This window comes from Corythoichthys intestinalis, chromosome 8, assembly GCF_030265065.1.
Source record: "Corythoichthys intestinalis isolate RoL2023-P3 chromosome 8, ASM3026506v1, whole genome shotgun sequence".
NCBI lineage: Eukaryota > Metazoa > Chordata > Actinopteri > Syngnathiformes > Syngnathidae > Corythoichthys > Corythoichthys intestinalis.
The window spans coordinates 49,923,275-49,945,435 of record NC_080402.1 but is presented as its reverse complement, the minus strand read 5'-3'; the positions used below and the strand labels follow the sequence as shown (position 1 = coordinate 49,945,435).

Genomic DNA, 22,161 nt, shown 5'->3' with positions numbered 1-22,161 from the left:
CGTAAAAATAGTCGGATGACTAATCGGGAGGAAATTAGTAGTTTGGGACAGCCCTATTTGTAATTATAGACCCCAATCACATGACGTCACAACTCCGCCCCCCTGAGTTGATCCATCATATTGTCCGTCAGCTCGTCGTGTTTACACATTACCGCTACGTACATTCCTCTTATTACGGTGTGTTTTTCTGCTCGTTAACATTAATAATCAAAATGGTGAAGGCGTGTGTGGCGGTTGGTTGCAGTTAACAGGGAAGATAGACGGAGAGACTTGAAGTTCTACCGTATTCCGAGAGACCCGAAAAGGAGAGCGAGATGGACTGCTGCAATTCGACGAGAATACTGGGCACCAAACAATCACCACAGACTATGTAGTAGTCATTTTATATCTGGTAAGATGCATTTAATATAAATTTAGAGGGTTTTGGGCCGACAACCACAATTAAGATCATTGTGAGGCTAATCACCAACAACATAGTTTCAAATTCAAGATGTTTATTTCTTCCACCATCATAATTTTTTGAATAATATTTAGCTGGTACCAAGTAGAAGAAGCTGGCCTCGTCTACGGATCATCAGTTAAACAGGGGTGTCCAAACCTTTTGCAAAGGGGGGCAGATTTGGTGTGGTAAAAATGTGGGGGGCTACCTTGGCTAATTTACGTAGAACAATATATTTAAACAAATTTTAACAAGCCCTTCTGTGTGTCACATTTGCTTTATTTATTTATTTTTTTGTCATAATTTCAACAATCTCGCCTTTGTGGCGTTCTCTTTCGACCCTCGGGCTCTTGCGAAATACTGCTGGTGTGAAATTAAACTAGCTTCAAGTTGCTTTAATTTCTCGCTGCGTATTTTCCGTGTAATCTTGTCGTACATGTCAGCGTGTCTTGTTTGGTAATATCGCCTCACATAGAACTCTTTGAAAACAGCGACTCTCTTTGCAAATGAGGCAGACACAGTTGTTGCGTATTATATTGAAGAAATAGTCCAATATCCATCTATCCTTGAAGCATCGGCCATCGCAGTCAACTTTTTTTTTTTAATTGATTGTCGCCATTTTAGAAAATTGGAAGTAAAGGGTCACACTGGGTAATGTTGCTTAGAGTGCTGCTCTTAAAGTTTTTCAAACTTTCGTGAGAATAGGCTGAGTTTCTGTGGACAAGATAGTTGTAGATATCAGGGTAGCAGATGTCAGGCAGAGACGGCGAAGACAGCGGGTCGAAAAATATCGATCTAGGCATCAAATATGGATCTGGCAAATGGATCAACCGAAGCTTTTCCACATAACGCCTTTTATGCAACACATCCAATGAGTTTACAGCGTCTGAAGGCACCAGGGCTTTCATGAATTGCACTATTAATTGCACGATAAATTGAGACCATTGAGAATATGGACACACAATGACGGACAATATGGCGGCACAATACAGCAACACGTCATTGTGTGACGTTGGTGATTGGGGTCTATACCTGTAGAATTTCGTCAGGATTTGGCGAGGTTTTTGGGCTGTGGAACGAATTAATCACATTATAATGTATTCTTATGGGAAAATCCCGCTCGACATATGAGATTTTCGACATACAAATGAGGTCCTGGAACAAATTAAATTTGGATGTAGCGGTGCCACTGAAGTATCATACCAAAGCACAATGAGTAACACATTAACCTTGAGTTAATTTGTAAAAACTTTATATTTCATACACGACTTTATAGAAAATTGCTATCTCAAACAGCTGTCTCTTCAAGAAAGTCTGACTCCAGTTTCCATCTATTTTTTCCGTTTTTTTTTTTTTTTTTTTCTCAAACGAGACTGCTTTAAGTTTTCTGTCTAGACACTTTGATTTCTTTACTGCTAGTCCATCATGCTTGCCTTTGACATCCTTCCTAAGTAGTTCGTACTTTGTCCAGATTTAGACACAGCAATTTGTACTAACAATCAACGTGGTATTTTTAAACGGTACGTAAGATTTACCTTCTTTTTGATTTCTGATAATCCTTTCCTTTGTTTCAATTGACATCTCTCGTGTAGGAGCCACGATTCAGGACATTTAACAGCTCACAAAAGTATAATAATAACTCCTTTTCTCGTACACACAAATGAGCTGATCAAACCTGTTGTAGGTGTTAATTTGGGGGAATGGAATTTTTTTTAGGTTGGGTTTATCAAATTTTCAGGATATGTTGATAATATGAAGATGTGATTCCATTTATGTAATGAGGTCAAAGGTCACAGAGGTCAGAAAAGGCATCATAACGGATAAGCCTGTTAAACAAGTTTGCAGGGGAGATATAATAAGAGAAAGTGTCAAAGGTCACAGAGGCCAGTAATATGGCGATTCTTTTAATTTGGCTACTTAGGCGGAAGTACTACATAAAAGCACAAAAAAAAAAAGGTTTGAATCTCAACCTGAGGAACCAGAAAATCCTGCTCAATTCTAAATAATATTCTCTGAGTTTATTAAGGAGGTAGTACTAGTAAGTTAATAACACATCACATTTAATCTGTTACGTTTACATGAGTAACTTTTTAAGAAAAATGTACTTCTAAGAGTGGTTTACAGCGCCATACATTCTACTTTTACTTGATTAGATTTGTGATGAAATGCTACTCGCACCTACTTTGGCATACACTAGTCATTACATTTTTCCTCTTCATTGTACATATCAAATTTTACTGTATTTTTGCTACTGACGGCCACAGTGGCTTTACCGAGACATCGCAATAATCATCACGACTCAGTTATGCCAATTAGACATAACATGACCACATACAAACTTGCAGTCGGAAGTCCTATGATTACGCTGTAATTGCGTAGCGTCTTTATAGCGCCGTAAAAAATAAACTAGTTCACATTACGTCAACAACATTACTCGAAAGTGCGGATTTCAACCTCATTCCCAGTTTTTATTAAGCACTGATGGGCCACGGAAAACCGGAGTTATGATTGTTTTCTTTTAATGGTAGGAAATGTTTTCTCCACAAGAGGGGATGTTTCATTTCTGTAGATTTTTCTTGTTGAAATTCAATGATTTTTGTGAATTTTCTGGCCTAATATGATCATGTAATTGGTTGTAGTACAGTATAATAATAATAATAATAAAGGTTCATACAGATGACATTCTGTGAAAAAAATTGTACTATTGGTTATAAATAGACATTGTAAGCAGTTACTCATTACATTAGTTTTCTTTTCTCAGAATACTTTAAAATTGTCATTTGCTGTCATAGTTAGCCATCTGCCGCCTATAGTTTGATTACTGTAAATTGTCATATAGGCAATGTTATATTACCAGTACTACCTCACCACTTGCTGCTAGTCACCTATTCACTTTATTCCCAGTCTGTGTACCTTGTAACTTGTGTTTTTATATTAGCCTTATTGCGCTTTATGTAGTGCACGTTATGGCGAAGCTTTACGGTGTATCACAAAAGTGAGTACACCCCTCGCATTTCTGCAGATATTTAAGTATATCTTTTCATGGGACAAAATGACACTTTGACACAATGAAAAGTAGTCTGTGTGCAGCTTATATATTAGAGTTAATTTATTTACCCCTCAAAATATAGCCATTAATATCTAAACCCCCGGCAACAAAAGTGAGTACACCCCTTAGAAACAACGTACATACCTAAATGTCCAAATTGAGTACTGCTTGTCATTTTCCCTCCAAAATGTCATGTGACTCGTCACAGGAGTGCTGTCAACATTGCTGCAGAGATTGAAGAGGTGGAGGGTCAGCCTGTTAGTAATCAGATCATACGCCGCACTCTACATCAAATTGGTGTGCATGGCTGTCACCCCAGGAGAAAGCCTCTTCTGAAGACAGTACATAAGAAAGCCTACAAAGTTTGCTGAAGACATGTCAACAAAGCACATGGATTACTGGAACCATGTTCTATGGTCCGATGAGACAGGCGGGCTTTCTTGTGTACCGTCTTCAGGAGAGGCTTCTTCCTGGGGTGACAGCCATGCACACCAATTTGATGTAGAGTGCGGCGTATGGTCTGAGCACTAACAGGCTGACACCCCGCCTCTTTAATCCCTGCAGCAATGCTGACAGCACTCCTGTAACGAGTCACATGACATTTAGGAGGGAAAATGACAAGCAGTACTCAATTTGGACATTTAGGGATGTGTGTAGTTTCTAAGGGGTGTAGATATTAATGGCTGTATTTTGAGTTATTTTGAGGGGAAAATAACTCTATTATATAAGCTGCACACAGACTACTTTTCATTGTGTCAAAGTGTCATTTTGTCCCATGAAAAGATATACTTAAATACTTTACGGTGTATCACAAAAGTGAGTACACCCCTCGCATTTCTGCAGATATTTAAGTATATCTTTTCATGGGACAAAATGACACTTTGACACAATGAAAAGTAGTCTGTGTGCAGCTTATATAATAGAGTTATTTTCCCCTCAAAATAACTCAAAATACAGCCATTAATATCTACACCCCTTAGAAACTACACACATCCCTAAATGTCCAAATTGAGTACTGCTTGTCATTTTCCCTCCTAAATGTCATGTGACTCGTTACAGGAGTGCTGTCAGCATTGCTGCAGGGATTAAAGAGGCGGGGTGTCAGCCTGTTAGTGCTCAGACCATACGCCGCACTCTACATCAAATTGGTGTGCATGGCTGTCACCCCAGGAAGAAGCCTCTCCTGAAGACGGTACACAAGAAAGCCCGCCTGTCTCATCGGACCATAGAACATGGTTCCAGTAATCCATGTGCTTTGTTGACATGTCTTCAGCAAACTTTGTAGGCTTTCTTATGTACTGTCTTCAGAAGAGGCTTTCTCCTGGGGTGACAGCCATGCACACCAATTTGATGTAGAGTGCGGCGTATGATCTGATTACTAACAGGCTGACCCTCCACCTCTTCAATCTCTGCAGCAATGTTGACAGCACTCCTGTGACGAGTCACATGACATTTTGGAGGGAAAATGACAAGCAGTACTCAATTTGGACATTTAGGTATGTACGTTGTTTCTAAGGGGTGTACTCACTTTTGTTGCCGGGGGTTTAGATATTAATGGCTATATTTTGAGGGGTAAATAAATTAACTCTAATATATAAGCTGCACACAGACTAATTTTCATTGTGTCAATGTGTCATTTTGTCAATGTTGTCCCATGAAAAGATGTCTGCAGAAATGCGGGGGGTGTACTCACTTTTGTGATACACTGTATATCTCATTGTACTCTTTATCATAATACAGGCTTTCTAGTCCGTTTTACTTGTATTTGAGTAATTGTTAGGATGACTACTTTTAATATTACTTGGGTAATATTATTTTGAAGTAACGCTACTTTACCCACATCCAATTACCAATTTGTAGCTGCTTCAGGTTCCCTGCAAGGTGCTTTACATACCATTCATGTATCCATGAAGTGAACAAAATCCTCATAGTGTGAAAAATTGCGTGTCTAAATGTGACAGATGGGAATCATTGAGTGGTGTGCCTTTTGCCCTTTTTGCATGAAATGCATGGTTGGGTAATGTATCATGCCGGATTAATCAATATCTTTCATCCACCTATTTTCAACATCAAGCCTATTCAAGGTGGATGTGCTTTTCCTAATAGATTCATTAGCCATCATGTATTTGCTGTAATTGACCACAACTATCATATAATGTGGCACCACGGAATTCTGAATCACAATTTGATCAAGAAATCCACAATGTTTGCATTGAAAGTGTCATACAAACAATACAATGCTGAGGCCTAATGATATGAGTTGAGATTATCCATTTCTCCTGGTAGAGACATTTTTAAATGAACAAACAAGAAAGAACTGTTTGTGTATTTATGTACAAAACCCTGGGATGTTCACATATCAAGTATACAGTACATCAAGTGACAGAAATCATGAAAAGTATATTAGAAAACTAAACCAACTTGCAATTAATAAACACAAAATATATAAGGAAGCAAAAACCAGTATTGGTCTCTTGCCAAAAAACAATCCGACTAGAAATGGAATTGACAACACTTTTAACTCTGTGGTTGCCATTGACGGTGATAGACGTCCAATCCATTTGTACCGGGAAGTCTGGCAGTAATGATAGGCATATGCCGGTATGATATTCTAATAGTATGATAACCTTAAGCCAAAATATCACGGTTTCACGGTAAAAAGTGTTTGATTATTAAAGGTTTAAAAAAAAAAAAAAAGTTTTTCCATTGAACAGAATTTTTTTTCCAAAACATATTAGCAAATTGGAACATAAGTATAATGTTAGGTTAAAAAAATAAATAACTGAAATTTTCTAAATTAAAATTAATGCAGCCCTTTAGGTGAGCCTAAACCCTTAGAACATTATTGCCATCAGAACAAAAATAATTATTTTCCATAAAAAGCACGTGTGTATGACTCGTACCATTTTTACATTATACACACCCACTCTTTCTCAACACAGTTCCCAGAGGGAAAAAAAACATGTTTTACCACCGCTAGACACACTTAAAAATGCTAGAGTTAAGTCTTGTAGCTGGTGGGAAACGTTCATGACAGTGTTTACTAATCTTTAATTTTGTATAAATGCGAAATCATATTGGAGGTATTGCCTCCTCGGCAGCCACCCTCCGCAAACATGTTTTAACATGTCGGTTGGCCCTCCTCCTCTGAGCCGCGGCCATCTGTAACTTTTCTGTAGCTGAAGTATTCCCATACCAGGGATTTTGTTTTCTTCGATGGGGGAAAAAGTTCAAGAGTTTCACCTCCTCTAGCCATCATGTAGCACAGCTGAAACTGAGCAACAACCAGTGGCGGAGGGTTGAGCCTTACAGCTGCACAGCTGCATGCTTTTTGGGACATAAAAAAATAGTTAATATTTTAGGGACTGTGTGGCTGAATATTTTTGCGGTTTTGAAACCTTGACGGTTTCATACCACGGTATACCTTGAAACTGGTAATGGGCACATGTCTAGCAGCGAATGAAGGCAATTCGCTGCCGGCCTTCAGTGACAAACTCATTTAAATTCTCAACAGAAGGATGAAAAGAGCCACATGATTGGATGCCTATCATCGTCAAATGAACAGAGTTAAAACACTTCAAACAAGGGGTTTCTTAAAAAAATTAAAAAAAGAAATATCAATCATGTTCCTAAAAAACTGGACTTCACGTCTCTCTCCAAATTCTTCTAATTGTTGTTTGCCTGTTAAAAAAAAAGCAACCATTAGTTTTAAGACATACTAGATATGAGACGTGGACGTGAAAAAGCAAGAATAAAACCCTACCATAGCATTGTAAGCATCTAACTGGGCATCCAACTCTGCAGCTGACAGCTGGGGTCTGTTTCCTCTTCCTCTACCTCGTCCGCTTCCCCAACCTCTCGAGCCGCCGCTGCTGCCACCTCGCCTCCAATCGCCCCATTCACTTCTTTTACTCCTGTCGCCCCTTTCGAACGTGGGCTGACCCAGCCTGCTTCTGTCAAAGCCTCTGTTAGAACTGTGGGCAGACCATAAATCAACTTACAACAGGAACAAAATACTAAAAGATTTCATGACAGCGGACGCTAGGCCTGCACAATATATTGTTTGAACATCGCCATCGCAATGTGCGTGTGCACAATAGTCCAATTGCACGACATGCAATCGTTTTTTTGCTTGTCTGTTTTCAACACGTAAACTTTTGTTTTGCTTCATAAAAGCAGCAAATGTGCAGAGACATGGCCTCCTAGATCCCTATATATATTAGATCCCTTAATCCCTTAGATTAAACGGTATTACATGAATACAGGTAGCTGAATTTGACATTTTATTGGCCCTTCAAGCCAGATTGTAATATACCCGAAGTTCCCAGAGGCCTTATTGTACCTCACAGTACCTTATTATTTACTTTATTAATATGACGTGTTCTATCCTCAATAAACGTCAAGTTCTACATCTTTACAGGACAATTTTGCTTTTTGAAGCTTTTGACTTCTTTCACCTTTGACAATTTACAAAATACAATACTTTTCGACTTTTTGGACAGTTATTTTGTATGGGTAATTAAATTAATTCCAATTTAAGCGGAAATTTGGGTTACGTTGCCAGTGTAGGAACGGAACTCATTCGTAACCCTGGATAACCTGTACAACGTGGTCATGGTGAGTCATCTGCTGAAAATTCTTCAAGTGTTAGTATCGCAATATACTGTATATCTCAAAACCCCAAAAAGTCGCAATGTCATTTTGTCCCCAATATCGTGCAGTCCTAGTGGACACCACTCGCTCACCTCTGTGACGACTGTCTACTTTGCGAGTCGGCGTCTGACGTCACTTGTACGATTTTCATAGGACGACCTGAAAAGGGGCAATGACATGAGCTTTACAATCACGATGACAAGACTGCTAAATGATAGCCGATCCTCACCATCAAGAGGGACTCCATTATAGTGTTTCATGGCTTTTACTGCATCTGCTGTTTTTTCAAAGAAGATATCAGCACTTCCTTTACTGCGACCAGACCTGTCGTAGTGAATCGAGGCTTTCCTCAGAGGCCCAAAGTCTTCAAACAGTTCCTGAGGATGAAGAAATCAAGTGTCAGTCTGTCATTTGAACACACCACCAGGCCGTTTTAATTCCCAAGTGACTTACTTTGATGTCAGAGTCAGATACTCCAAAATCCAGATTGGAAATTAGCAGCTTCGCACTATTTTCCGCAATTCGGTCTGATCCAGAGCTCTGTCCTCTGTGTTCGCCGGAATGCTGTTCAAACATGTCATGCTGCCATTTGTCTGGCAACTCTCTGGGCTGAGAAGGAAAACATAATTATATTAAAACACCACGAAACACACACGACTCTCACTCTTGAAGCGGATTTGATTCTTGTGGGGATGTCTCTGAAAGTTTATTTTAAAAAAAAATTTTTTTTTAAAAAGCAGGATTTTATAGCGATGTCCCATCCCATCACGTACTGCCTCTCGTTCTCCCTCCTGAAGCTTTTCTTTCTCACCAGGCAGCTGTAGCTTGTTAAAGTTAACGATGAGTGACAAAGGGGAGCTGCTTTGAAGTTGCCAGAGAAGCTTTTTCAAAGGCGCCGACTCGTTTAACTTGTTAAACATAGGCTGTCGTGTGCTATGGCAACTCATTGTGTTGTGTGCTGTTCTAATCAGCATGGGTTGATTTGAGAGGACTCACAAAATGAAGCATTCAATAAATAATAGGAAGTTGGGGAAAAGGGAAAAATTATGTCTTACAACCAGTGTTGGGCACGTTACTTTAAAAAAGTAATTAGCGTTGTATAAATACGAAATCATATTGGAGGTATTGCCTCCTCGGCAGCCACCCTTCGCAGACATGTTTTACATGGCGGTTGGCCCTTCTCCTCTAAGCCGCGGCCATCTGTAACCTTTCCAAAGTAGCCAAAGTATTCCCATACCAGCAATTTTGTTTTCTTTGATGGGGGGAAAAGGGGTCAGGAGTTTCCCCTCCTCAGGCCATCGTGTAGCACAGCTGACTCACTGACACTGAGCAACAACAGGTGGGGGAGGGTTGAGCCTTGCAGCAGTAAGTGAGGGATTTCTCCATGCATTTTTGGGACATCAGAAATAGCTAATACCTTAGGAACGGTATGAAAGAAAAATTATGCGGTTTTGAAACCATGAAGTTTTCATACCACAGTATACCTTGAAACCGGTAATCCGGACATGTCCAAGTTCAACCAATGAAATTTCTGCTTTCATAAGCAGCACCTGACTGCAATGAACAGATTTTGCTTGTGAGACACCGGATTTGTGAAAAGGTGTCGTCTTGTTTTGTTGGAATGAAATCCAGCACCCACTGCGGCCCTAAGTGGAATACTTAGATTGACCCTGATTTACACCCTTTACCTCACACTAATGTAATGACAAAATTGGTCAAAATGTCAGATCCGGAGACCTATTGCATTATTTTCACACTCACTGACCAAAATTAGCCCTACTTTCCCGATCTATAAACGACCATATCTTGATAACTTGTCACACAGTAATAATCTTGGTGTCATTATTAATAGGTAATAATCAGACTTTTATGCAGATTTTAATTACATTCTATATTTTTGTACAGTGGGGAGAACAAGTATTTGATACACTGCCGATTTTGCTGGTTTTGCATGGTTACAAAGCATGTAGAGGTCTGTAATTTGTATCATAAAGTTCTCTTCAACTGTGAGGGACAGAATCTAATACAAAAAAACAGAAAATCACGTTGTGTGATTTTTAAATAATAAATTTGCATTTAATTGCATGAAATAAGTATTTGATACATCACAAAAATCGAACTTAATATTTGGTACAGAAACCTTTGTTTGCTATACAGATACCAAACATTTCCTGTAGTCCTTGACAAGGTTTGCACACACTGCAGCAGGGATTCTGGCCCACTCCTCCATGCAGATCTTCTCCAGAGCCTTCAGGTTTCGGGGCTGCTGCCTGGCAACACGGACTTTCAGCTCCCTCCATAGATTTTCTATCGGGTTCAGATCTGGTGACTGGCTAGGCCACTCCAGGACCTTAAGATGCTTCTTACGGAGCCACTCTTTAGTTGCCTTGGCTGTGTGCTTTGGGTCGTTGTCATGCTGGAAGACCCAGCCCCGACCCATCTTCAGGGCTCTCACTGAAGGAAAGAGGTTGTCAGCGGAGATCTGGCGATACATAGCCCCATCCATCTGCCCCTCAATACGGTGCAGTCGTCCAGTTGCCTGGTACACCAGACTCACCGCTGTTCCAGCTATTGAGTCTGGCCACCATTCACGTGGATACAATTTCCAGGGCGGAGCAAGCCACAGCAAACAGACAGCGGAGTGGACCAATCAGCGACGGGCAGACGTGACGTTAGTAAAGCGACGAGGGCAGGACGAGGGACTTGCGCGCGGAAGGAAACATACGAGGAGAGCGGAGTTTATTCAACATGGCTAGCACGAGACAGACTGTTGTCAATGACTCGTGTCGATGTGTTTTTGGTAATTTAAAACTGATTTTACCGTGGATTGGAACATATTCTCGGCTCTCCTGTTCACAATCTGTGTTGTTGTGGAGACCACTTTCAAGGCGCAAGAGTGACGTTGCTCGTTAAGAACACGTCACGCAAATAAACAAATCTGATTTGTTGATTGATTTTGTACCTGCTCGAGAGGCCGTTAATGGGCTGGGTCCCAGACTTTTATCTCAGTGTTTGAAAAATACAGGGAGAACAGTCTGGCCGTGCCAGGCAAGTCGTCCTGTACCCTTGGCAGAGAAGCAGCCCCAAAAAAATGATGTTTCCTCCTCCATGTTTCACGGTTGGGATGGTGTTCTTGGGGTTGTACTCATCCTTCTTTTTCCTCCAAACACGACGAGCCGAGTTTAGACCAAAAAGTTAAATTTTGGTCTCATCCGACCACATGACCTTTTCCCATTGCTCCTCTGGATCATCCAGATGGTCAGTGGCAAACTTCAGACGTGTCTGGACATGCACTGGCTTCAGCAGCAGGACCTTGCGTGCGCTGTAGGATTTTAATCCATGAAGGCGTAATGTGTTTCCGATGGTTTTCTTCGAGACTGTGGTTCCAGCTCTCTTCAGGTCATTGACCAGGTCCTGCCGTGTAGTTCTGGGCTGATCCCTCACCTTCCTCATGATCAGTGATGCCCCACGAGGTGAGATCTTGCATGGAGCCCCAGAACGAGGCAGATCGACCGTCAACTTGAACTTCTTCCATTTTCTAATAATCGCTCCAACAGTTGTTACCTTCTCACCAAGCTGCTTGCTTATTTTCCTGTAGCCCATCCCAGCCTTGTGCAGGTCTATTATTTTATCCCTGATGTCCTTACACAGCTCTTTGGTCTTGGCCATTGAGGAGAGGTTGGAGTTTGTTTGTTTGAGCATGTGAACAGGTGTATTTTATACAGGTAACAAGTTCAAACAGGTGCAGTTACTTCTGGTAATGAGTGGAGAACAGGAGGGGTTCTTAAAAAAGAACTAAGAGCCGAAATATTTACTAGTTGGTATTGTATCAAATACTTGTTTCATGCAGTTAAATACAAATTTATTATTTAAAAATTATACAATGTGATTTTCCGGATTTTTGTATTAGTGTATTACTGCCAATTTTGCTGGTTTTCCCACTTGCAAGCCATGTAGAGGTCTGTAATTTTTATCATAAGTTAAAATTAAGTTTGAGTTTTCTGGTAAAATATTGTTTACAAAAGTTGTAAAGCAATAAAATAAACAACAAAAATGAATGAACTGGAAAAAAGATATTTTTATTATGGGTCGAAATTATTTTTCGAACAGATTATGTGTGCTTTGCTTAGCCAAAAGCATTCAAGGACCGAAGAGGCAAGATGGATATACGTAATTTTTTCAAACCAAAGCTTTCAAAAGCGACAACAACTACTGCGCATGAACCAAGGATTGAAAATGTGGATCATGAAACGCCAGAGAACACTGCAAAATGGTGAGCGGAGTTTCAATTTGCCCTACTAAAGACGCTAATTTTACAAATGAGCCACCACCGGTGTCTTGCCAGTGTAGTTACCCTTATCAAAAATTGCCTCCCCTGGTTGCGGGAACGCGCGCGCACACACACACACACACATTAGTTATGAGCATGGCTGTCAAAATTATCGCGTTAACAGGCGGTAATTAATTTTTTAAAATTAATCACGTTAAAATATTTGACGCAATTACCGCACATGCCCCGCTCAAACAGAAAATGCACAGCACAGTGTCATGTCCACTTGTTACTTGTGTTTTTTGGTGTTTTGTCGCCCTCTGCTGGTGCTTGGGTGCGACTGATTTTATGGGTTTTTGCACAATGAGCATTGTGTAATTATTGACATCAACAATGGCGAGCTACTAGTTGATTTTTTGATTGAAAATTTTACAAATTTTATTAAAATGAAAACATTAAGTTCTATAACTTGTACTAACATTTCTTTTAAGAACTACGTCTTTCTATCCATGGATCACTTTAACAGAATGTTAATGCCATCTTGTTGATTTATTGTTATAATAAATATAGTACTTATGTACAGTGTGTTGAATGTATATATCCGTCTTGTGTCTTATCTTTTTTATTCCAACAATCATTTACAGAAAAATATGGCATATTTTATAGGTGGTTGGAATTGCAATTAATTACGATTAATTAATTTTTAAGGTGTGATTAACTCGATTAAAATTTTAATCGTTTGACAGCCCGAGTTATGAGTTATTTTGACAAACATTGAATTGAAGCCAGAAAAGAACCACAGCTATACATTTTGGACATCGACGTTTATTAAACTGGAGAAACTCTATACAGGACTTGAATTACAGAAATAACAGTTATAGGTCATCCTACAAGTAATACAGTAAAACATTTGTCTTTTTTTACATTCAGTACTAGGAGTGGGAACCTCTTGGTACCTCACGATACGATACGATTTTCGATACAAAGCTCACGATAACGATCTGACGATATGGCAATACAACGATTATCGATACATACAAACAACAAATTAACAGACAAACAAGCTTCTAGTACAGGGGTCCCCAAACTTTTTCCTGTGAGGGCCACATAACGTTTCCCTTCTCTGCTGAGGGGCCGGGGTCAGTTTGTAACAGAAAATGTGTGACGATTGCAGGAGTACCTAAATGTAAAAATCTATTGTTTTTCAGAAAGCCACAATCAAATAACCCTTTCTGGATTCTTCACGGAACAAAAGTAAATAAAATAATAATATAATACAATAATAACACTATTAATTAAATAGATAATAACCAAATAACACTCTCTGGGTTCTTCACATAAAATAAACCAGGAAATAAATAACCCTATTGAAAAAAAAAAAAAAAAAATTGTTCAGGGGGCCAGAACAAATGTGGAGGCGGGCCGTATCCGGCCCGCGGGCCATAGTTTGGGGACCCCTGTTCTAGTGTGAATTGGAATTAGGTTATCACTAGTAGACGTCCAATTCATTTGAACTGGAAGGGTGGCAGCAAATGAACATTTGTTCATTCGCTGCCATCCCTCCCACTTCAAACGGATTGAACGTCTATGGCTGTCAGTGGCAGTCAATGCCAGGCAATTAGGTCATTTTGGGCCATTTAAAGTCTCACTGGAAAAGCACCAAACAAAAGTTCCAGCATCATCCCCTTGTCCAATGCAGATTCTTGACTCTTGACACCTTGTCCAATGCAGATTCTTGACTCTTGACAAGGTGATGATGCTGGAACTTTTATTTGGTGCCGTTCCAGTGAGATTTACAAAGATGACTGCCTGAAGAAGACATCAAAATTCTCTCAGTCCTTGATGATATGGAGCTGCATGTCAGGCAAAGGCACTTGGGAGATGGCTGTGGTTAAATCTTCAATAAATGCACAAGTTTTCATTGAAATTTTAGACAGCTTACTTATCCCTTCAATTGAAAATATGTTTGTCATTTTCCAAGATGACAATGCATCATGCCACAGAGCTATAACTGTTAAAGCATTCCTTGGAGAAAGACTCATCCAGTCAATGTCATGGCCTGCAAATAGCCCTGATCCCAACCCTATTGATGACCTGTGGTGGAAATTGAAAAAAATGGTCCACAGCAAGGCTCCGACCTGCATGGATGATCTGGCAACTGCAATCAAAGAGAGTTGGCACCAAATTGATGACGAATACTCATCAAGTCCTTGCCTCAGAGACTGCAAGCTGTCATAAAAGCCAGAGGTGGTGCTACTAAATACTAGAAATGTGTTTTGATTGTTGTTTCTTTGTTTTTTTCCTCATGATTCCATATTTTTTTCCCTCAGAATGGAGTGATTCCACAAATATTTCCCTGCACTTGCTCTGTAAAATTAAAATTTACTGACCACCACAATGTTTTTTATTCATTTCTTTTAGAGTTTCTGAATGCTAAAGAGTTGCACTTTTGAACTAATTCATTATTATTTTCAAGCTTTTTGACTTTTTTCTACATGATAAAATGTCTGAGTGAGCACTCGTCCGAGACTGGTGTTTCCATACTTTTTGCTAGGGGTTGTATTATGGTGGAAGATTTTGATAACAACTTGTTTGTTCCTTTTTTTTTTTTTTTTTTTTTTTAAAAAAAAAAAAACATCGACACTTTAAAACAGGGGTGTCCAAACTTTTTGCAAAGGGGGCCAGATTTGGTGTGGTAAAAATGTGGGGAGCTGACCTTGGCTGACGTCCTTCACGTAGAACAATATATTTAAGCAAATTTCAGCAAGCCATTCTGTGTGTTACATTTGCTTTATTATTTTTTTAAATGATAATTTCAACAATCTCGCAAGTAGCCTTTTTGGTGTTCTCATTCGACTCTCAGGCTCTTGCAAAATACCGCTGCTGTGAAATTAAACTACCTTCAAGTTGCTTCAATTTCTCGCCGCGTTTCTTCCCTGTAATCTTGTCGTACATGCCAGCATGTCTTTTTTGGTAATATCGCATTACATTGAACTATTTAAAAACAGCGACTGTCTCTTTGCAAATGAGGCAGACACAGTTGTTGCGTATTTTAGTGAAGAAATAGTCCAATTTCCGCCTAACCTTGAGGCCGTCGCAGTCAACTTTTTTTGTTGTTGTCACTATTTTAGAAAATTGGAAGTTAAGGTCACAAGGGGTAATGTTGCTTAGAGTGCTGCTGCCTTTTAGTAGGTAAATGAGGTGCAGCATTTAGTGTGTAAGCTACTTCATATGCTGGTAGCAGTACTGCTGACACATTTATTAAGTCTGTGTGCGGGCCAGAGGTTATTGATTTAACGACAGAGGCTGGGGGCCGGATGAAATTTGACCACGGGCCGCATTTGGCCCCCGGGCCGGACTTTGGACATATCTGCTTTAAAATGATATCTCGATTCTTGGCAGGAGCATATCGATAACCTTTTGGGATACAAAGTATCACGATATATCACCATTTCGATATTTTGTCACACTCCTATTCAGCACATATGTGACATTATACGACAGAAAAAAAGTTGTTTTTTTATGGATGGGCCATGTTTTAAAACCTCATAGATAACTACATCACCAAAACGCAGAAATCAAGCAAATCATTGCAGCGCAGTGGCTGCGCCCAGGGGATACACTTTTTGACGGGGGTAACTACATTGGCACGACACCGGCAGGCGTAACATATTCAATGGATAACGATCTTGCCGAAAAGTAAGGCCGTCCTAAACATCCCAATTTTCAATTTCTCTCAAGAATGATGGGAAACAAAAAAAACCCCGCTCATTTTCAACGTATTATTATAAATATTATTGTAAGTTCATTTTATTGCTGCCACTGTATTTCGGGGTCATCAACATGTTGTGCCCCCCTGCCCCAAAAGTCAAACTCCTATGTGCTAAACCCCCTCAACTACGCCACTGTAATGCAGTTGATGAAAGGGTGACGTGAATAGGCGAAAGATTTGTCACGTGTAAGCAAAAACAATGTTATTCTTATTCAGTAAAAAATAACGAGTTCTGTAGTTATGTCTATAACTTTTGAATCCCGTACACCGCGGAAGCTACGTTTGTTTACCAGGAAGTTAAGCGGAAGCAGATGAATACAGACCCCCCCCCCCCCCCCCCCCCCACACACACACACACACACGCCCCCGCTCAATCTTTGCTTAAATTACTTCCGTGTCACGTTAGCTGCTCCGTCCACATGTGTGTAAAATGCTTCACAAAGAGATTTCAAGTCGTTCTTACTCTGGTGTAAGGCGTGGGCCTGTTGACTCTCTCACGGTTGAAATGATTCGGTCGACTCCGCGCCGATTTGGAGGATCCACCGGCGAAACCTGAGCGTTCACTCGAACCTCCGCTTCGGCTTCCTTTGTTGTTAAGCTTGATAATGTCGTCCAGGGACATACTCATTTTGTCAACCATTTTTTAGCTTTAGTTTGCCTCAAAACGCACCGGAGAATAAAGAAGTTACAGAACAGTAAATCGTTGCCACAAGTTCCTCTGGTGGCGCCGTGTTGCGATTAGCGGAAATGCGTAAAGTTTACGGAAGTGACGTATCAATCTCGTCACATAACTGTGGCTCCCATTGGTTGTCTCTATAAATGTATGCATAAATTGCTAGATGCGTAATGCACACTGTGATCTAAACGGACCAGCCATCGTCATTTGTCGGCCATTTTGTGACAGAGCCATTTTGTAAACATTGCGGTCAATGGGGCGTGTACTTTGAAAAGCTACGCCAACTTTCAAACGACTCGATTTTTTCATGCACGTTAGAATGTAAATAACTCGCATACTTACAAAAAAAAAAAGTTTCTTAAAATCAAGCCTGAATCACAGCCACCCAAAATAGCCGACCGACGTAAAATAAACGTTGATTTTCCATCAAAATCATCAGTATAATTGACATTGAAATTTTCAACCATAAACAATGTTGAATCAACATTGCAAATACCGATGACACCTAACAGTGACGTTGAAACAGCATTGTTCTATAGTGTGTCAGGCGTTGGTTGGGTTAACATTGTTTTATAGTTGATGAAATAATGTTGATTTTTGATTGACCGGAAATTATTATTGAAAAGTCATCGAATTATAGATGAGCGGGAGTTATGGTCAAAAAATAGTTGTGTTCGTGGTTGCGCGGGAAGACGGCGTATCACCTCAAGCAAACTCAACTGGAAACGCCTCACTTAAGGATAGCCATATTTACAGGTAAGCCTATTGCTTTTCTTCAGAGCCTTTATCAGCAATGATGTCTTACGGTAGAATAAACCGCGTTTGTCATCAAAGTTGTACATAAAACAGTTTGCCTGACGCAACGTGACAAAGTTGCCGAAATTGTAAGAAACCTTCCATTTGCTGTTATTGGCATATAAGCGAAGACCTACTTAGCCTGGATGTTACTTAATAGTAGAATTGAGTTCAGGCAAACGTAATTCTTTTTCCAATTAAAGCGCTTAAATCACTAAATATGACACAATTGAGCCTTGTCTAAATTAATTGATTAAACACAAAGGCAGTGTGGTCATTTTTCCATCGTTTCCAATATTACTAATAATCGAAATGTCGTTTAGGTTTCTAAGGTTTTTAACGTTGGAACAACATTAATCGAGAGTGGAAAAGTGATGACAAATCAATATTGGGTGTCAACGTTGATTGACAGCGGAATGTTGTTTCAACATCATTTCAACGTCTGTCTGCTATCTGGGACGTTAATACAGTTTATTATAAATTAATTATAATATACAGTTTGTTACAAATCAAACCGTTTGAAAATACGTCAAGACTTTACGGAATTAAAAGAGTATTTTAGCAGAGAAAATCGCTCACCTTGCGGTAGAAGCCCGCCAGAAAGTTCACTGATTTAAGATGGCCGCCAGTTCCTAACGCCGCCTCATCTCCTGAGCGAAACATGGACGGGCCTGATCTCTGTGGAGGTAGATTTGTGTCTATTATTCAATCCCCCCCAAAAAAAGTCGCTTATCGAAATATACAGTATATATATATATATATATATATATATATATATATATATATATATATATATATATATATATATATATATATATATTAGGGGTGTCAAACGATTAAAAATTTTAATCGAGTTAATTACAGCTTCAAAATTAATTAATCGTAATTAATCGCAATCAATTGCAATTCAAACCATCTATAAAATATGCCATATTTTTCTGTAAATTATTGTTGGAATGGAAAGATAAGACACAAGATGGATATATACATTCAACATACGGTACATAAGTACTGTATTTCTTTATTATAACAATAAATCAACAAGATGGCATTACCATTATTAACATTCTGTTAAAGCGATCCATGGATAGAAAGACTTGTAGTTCTTAAAAGATAAATTTTAGTACAAGTTATAGAAATTTTATATTAAAACCCCTCTTCATGTTTTCGTTTTAATAAAATTTGTAAAATTTTCAATCAAAAAATAAACTAGTAGCCCGCCATTGTTGATGTCAATAATTACTTACACAATGCTCATGGGTGCTGAAGCCTATAAAATCAGTCGTACCCAAGCGCCAGCAGAGGGCGGCAAAACACAACAAGTACACCTTTCACTGTACTGTCATTTTAATCTGTGAGCGGGGCATTTGTGCGTTAATTGCGTCAAATATTTTAACGGGATTAATAAAAAAAATTAATTACCGCTCGTTAACACGATAATTTTGACAGCCCTAATATATATATATATTTATATATACATATTCATTTTGACAGCCCTGATATATATATATATATATATATATATATATATATATATATATATATATATATATATATATATATATATATATATATATATATACACATATCAGGGCTGTCAAAATTATTGTGCGTTAATTGTGCGTTAATAAAATTACTATAACTTGTAACTATAACATTTATCTTTTATGAACTACAAGTCTTACTATCCGTGGATCACTTAAACAGAAAGAATGCTAATAATGCCATTTGTGGATTTATTGTTATAATAAACAAATACAGCACTTATGTACAGTATGTTGTATGTATATATCCGTCTTGTGTCTTATCTTTCCATTCCAACAATAATTTACAGAAAAATATGGCATATTTTAGAGATGGTTTGAATTGCGATTAATTGTGATTAATTACGATTAATTAATTTTTAAGCTGTAATTAACTCGATTAAAAATTTTAATCGTTTGGCACCCCTAATTTTAATATTTTGTTGTGTCCACAGATAGATTCACCCTGTGTTTAAAATGTTTCATTTTGTTGTGTTTGTGGAAAATATACACACAAGTTTCAACCTGAAAAGATAGTGGTAATTACGGTTTTAAACCAGCCGGGGGCAGCGTTCGCTTCTTGGCGTGCATGGGTAATAGACCCTACTCACCTACGTCACAAAATGACGTGCCGCTGTATCCGGCCGCCATATTGTCCGTGTTTTTTAGACCTATTCTCATTGTTTTCAATTAGTCGTGCAAGTTATAGTGCAATTCATGGAAGCCCCGGTGCTTTCAGACGCTGTAAACTCATTGGATGCGTTGCATAAAAGGCGTTATGTGGAAAAGCTTCAGTCTATCCATTCGCCAGACCCATATTTGATGCCTAAATCAATATTTTTCGACCCACTGTCTTCGCCCTCTCTGCCTGACATCTGCTACCCTGATATCTACAACTATCTTTTCCACAGAAACTCGGCCTATTCTCACGAAACTTTGAAAAACATTAAGAGCAGCACTCTAAGCAACATTACCCTGTGTGATTTCTACAATGGCGACAATCAAAAAAAGAAAAAAGTTGACTGCGATGGTCGACGCTTCAAGGATAGGTGGATATTGGACTATTTCTTCAATAAAACACGCAACAACTGTGTCTGGCTCATTTGCAAAGAGACAGTCGCTGTTTTCAAAGAGTTCGATGAGACGCGATAATAACAAGACACGCTGACATGTACGACAACATTACAGGAAAGATACGCAGCGAGAAATTATAGCAACTTGAAGCTAGCACAGCAGCAGGATTTCGCAAGAGCCCGAGTGTCGAAAGAGAACGCCACAAAGACGAGACTGTTGAAATCATGTATTAAAAAAATAAGGCAAATGTGACACACAGAAAGGCTTGCTAAAATTTCTTTAAATGTATTGTTCTACGTAAATCAGCCCAGGTAGCCCCCCACATTTTTACCACACCAAATCAGGCCCCCTTTGCAAAAAAGTTTGGACACCCCCGTTTAACCGATGATCCGTAGACGAGGCCAGCTTCTTTCACTTGTTACCAGCTAAATATTATTCAAAGAATAAAGATGGTGGAAGAAATAAGCATCTTGAATTTGAAACGGTATCTTGTCGGCGATTAGCCTCGCAATGATCTTAATTGTGGTTGTCAGCCCAAAACCCTCTAAATATAGATTAAATGCATCTTACCAGATATAAAATGACTACTACATAATCTGTGGTAGTCGTTTGGAGCCCAGTTTTCTCGTCGAATTGCAGCAGTCCATCTCGCTCTCCTCTCCGGGTCTCTTGGAATACGGTAAAACTTCAAGTCTCTCCGTCTATCTTCTCTGTTTTTGCAACCGACCGCCACACACGCCTTCACCATTTTGATTATTAATGTTAACGAGCAGAAAAACACGCCATAATAGGAGGAATTTACGAAGCGGTAATGCGTTAACGTGGCGAGTAGACGGACAACATGGCGCGGGGGCGTGGCTGTGACGTCACGTGAGTAGGGTCTATAGGTATTCGCATTTTAGAGTGAATAAGAAATGAGCCGTCTGAACAGCAGTGCGAGATGGACGTTGTTAAAAGTATTTTTTTCTTGTTTCAGGTGAGAAAAAGTCTAATTTGTGAATATTAGCGGACTGCTTTATTTTAGGATGATTGTGAGATCTACTGTGTGTTAATGTAGTTCAGAAATATGTTAATCGTTAAATATGTTTATGTATGACTGCAGATGTGTTCGTAATGGCGAGCAGACGAATGAATGCTAATATTGTCTAAAATGCAGTAGTTAAATGTTTTGTCACAAAAACGTAAAAACAGTAGTTATTAATTATAAGAATTCACATTTTAGAGCGAATAAGACATGAGCTGTCTGTACAGCAATGCGAGACTGATGTTTTTTCTTGTTTCAGCTGTACAAAAAAATGAAAATTAAATTAAATGTGTAGCAATAGACTGAAGCATTTAATCTCTGCACCACGCTTCAGATGTGTAGTTAATATTTCAACAGACTGCCACACGCATCATCAGACTTGCGTTCTCCACTGGCGCACCTGTCCTGAATGTTGCCTGATCACTGGCTTGCCAAAGGAAAAAATGTGAGTTTCCCTTACTGGTTGCTCTTTTTAACGCTTCCCCTGTGGCCCTTACGCACGCCAGGTTTTCCCTAAGGTCCTTGCGCCCTTCCCATTACATACCAAAACTTTTTTTTTTTTTTAAATAATTGAAGATTTGCCTGCGAGCCAGATGCAGCTGTCAAAAGAGCCATATCTGGCTCGCGAGCCATAGGTTCCCGACCCCGGCTCTACCAGGTTCGGTGGTGTGGCCATTTGTGTTAATAGATTTGCAGGGGAAATTGTTACACAAAGAGCAGATGAAGAAGGTCATTGGTCAACTGTAGTGTTAAAAGTGGAAAGTTTTGTTTTTTTGTCTTGACAAATATTTATGGATGCCTTCATGAACACAAAATTTCCATATTCGTGTATTATGACACATTCAACTGGATGCTTCGTAACTTTTCTGGTACCTGATTGCATTTC

The 22,161-nt window shown here is 39.2% G+C and overlaps 1 protein-coding gene across 1 annotated transcript; it reads right to left on the bottom strand.

Annotated features, from left to right (window-relative positions):
• Positions 1–7,141: 7,141 nt before the first annotated feature.
• LOC130920444 (THO complex subunit 4-like) lies at positions 7,142–16,950 on the bottom strand. The gene is made up of 6 exons (XM_057843668.1): positions 16,647–16,950; positions 8,595–8,750; positions 8,371–8,518; positions 8,234–8,300; positions 7,252–7,462; positions 7,142–7,169 (listed from the first exon to the last, which is right to left on the bottom strand). The coding sequence occupies exons 1-6, from the start codon at positions 16,821–16,823 to the stop codon at positions 7,155–7,157; spliced, it is 774 nt and encodes a 257-aa protein (XP_057699651.1). The 5' UTR covers positions 16,824–16,950; the 3' UTR covers positions 7,142–7,154.
• Positions 16,951–22,161: the final 5,211 nt, after the last annotated feature.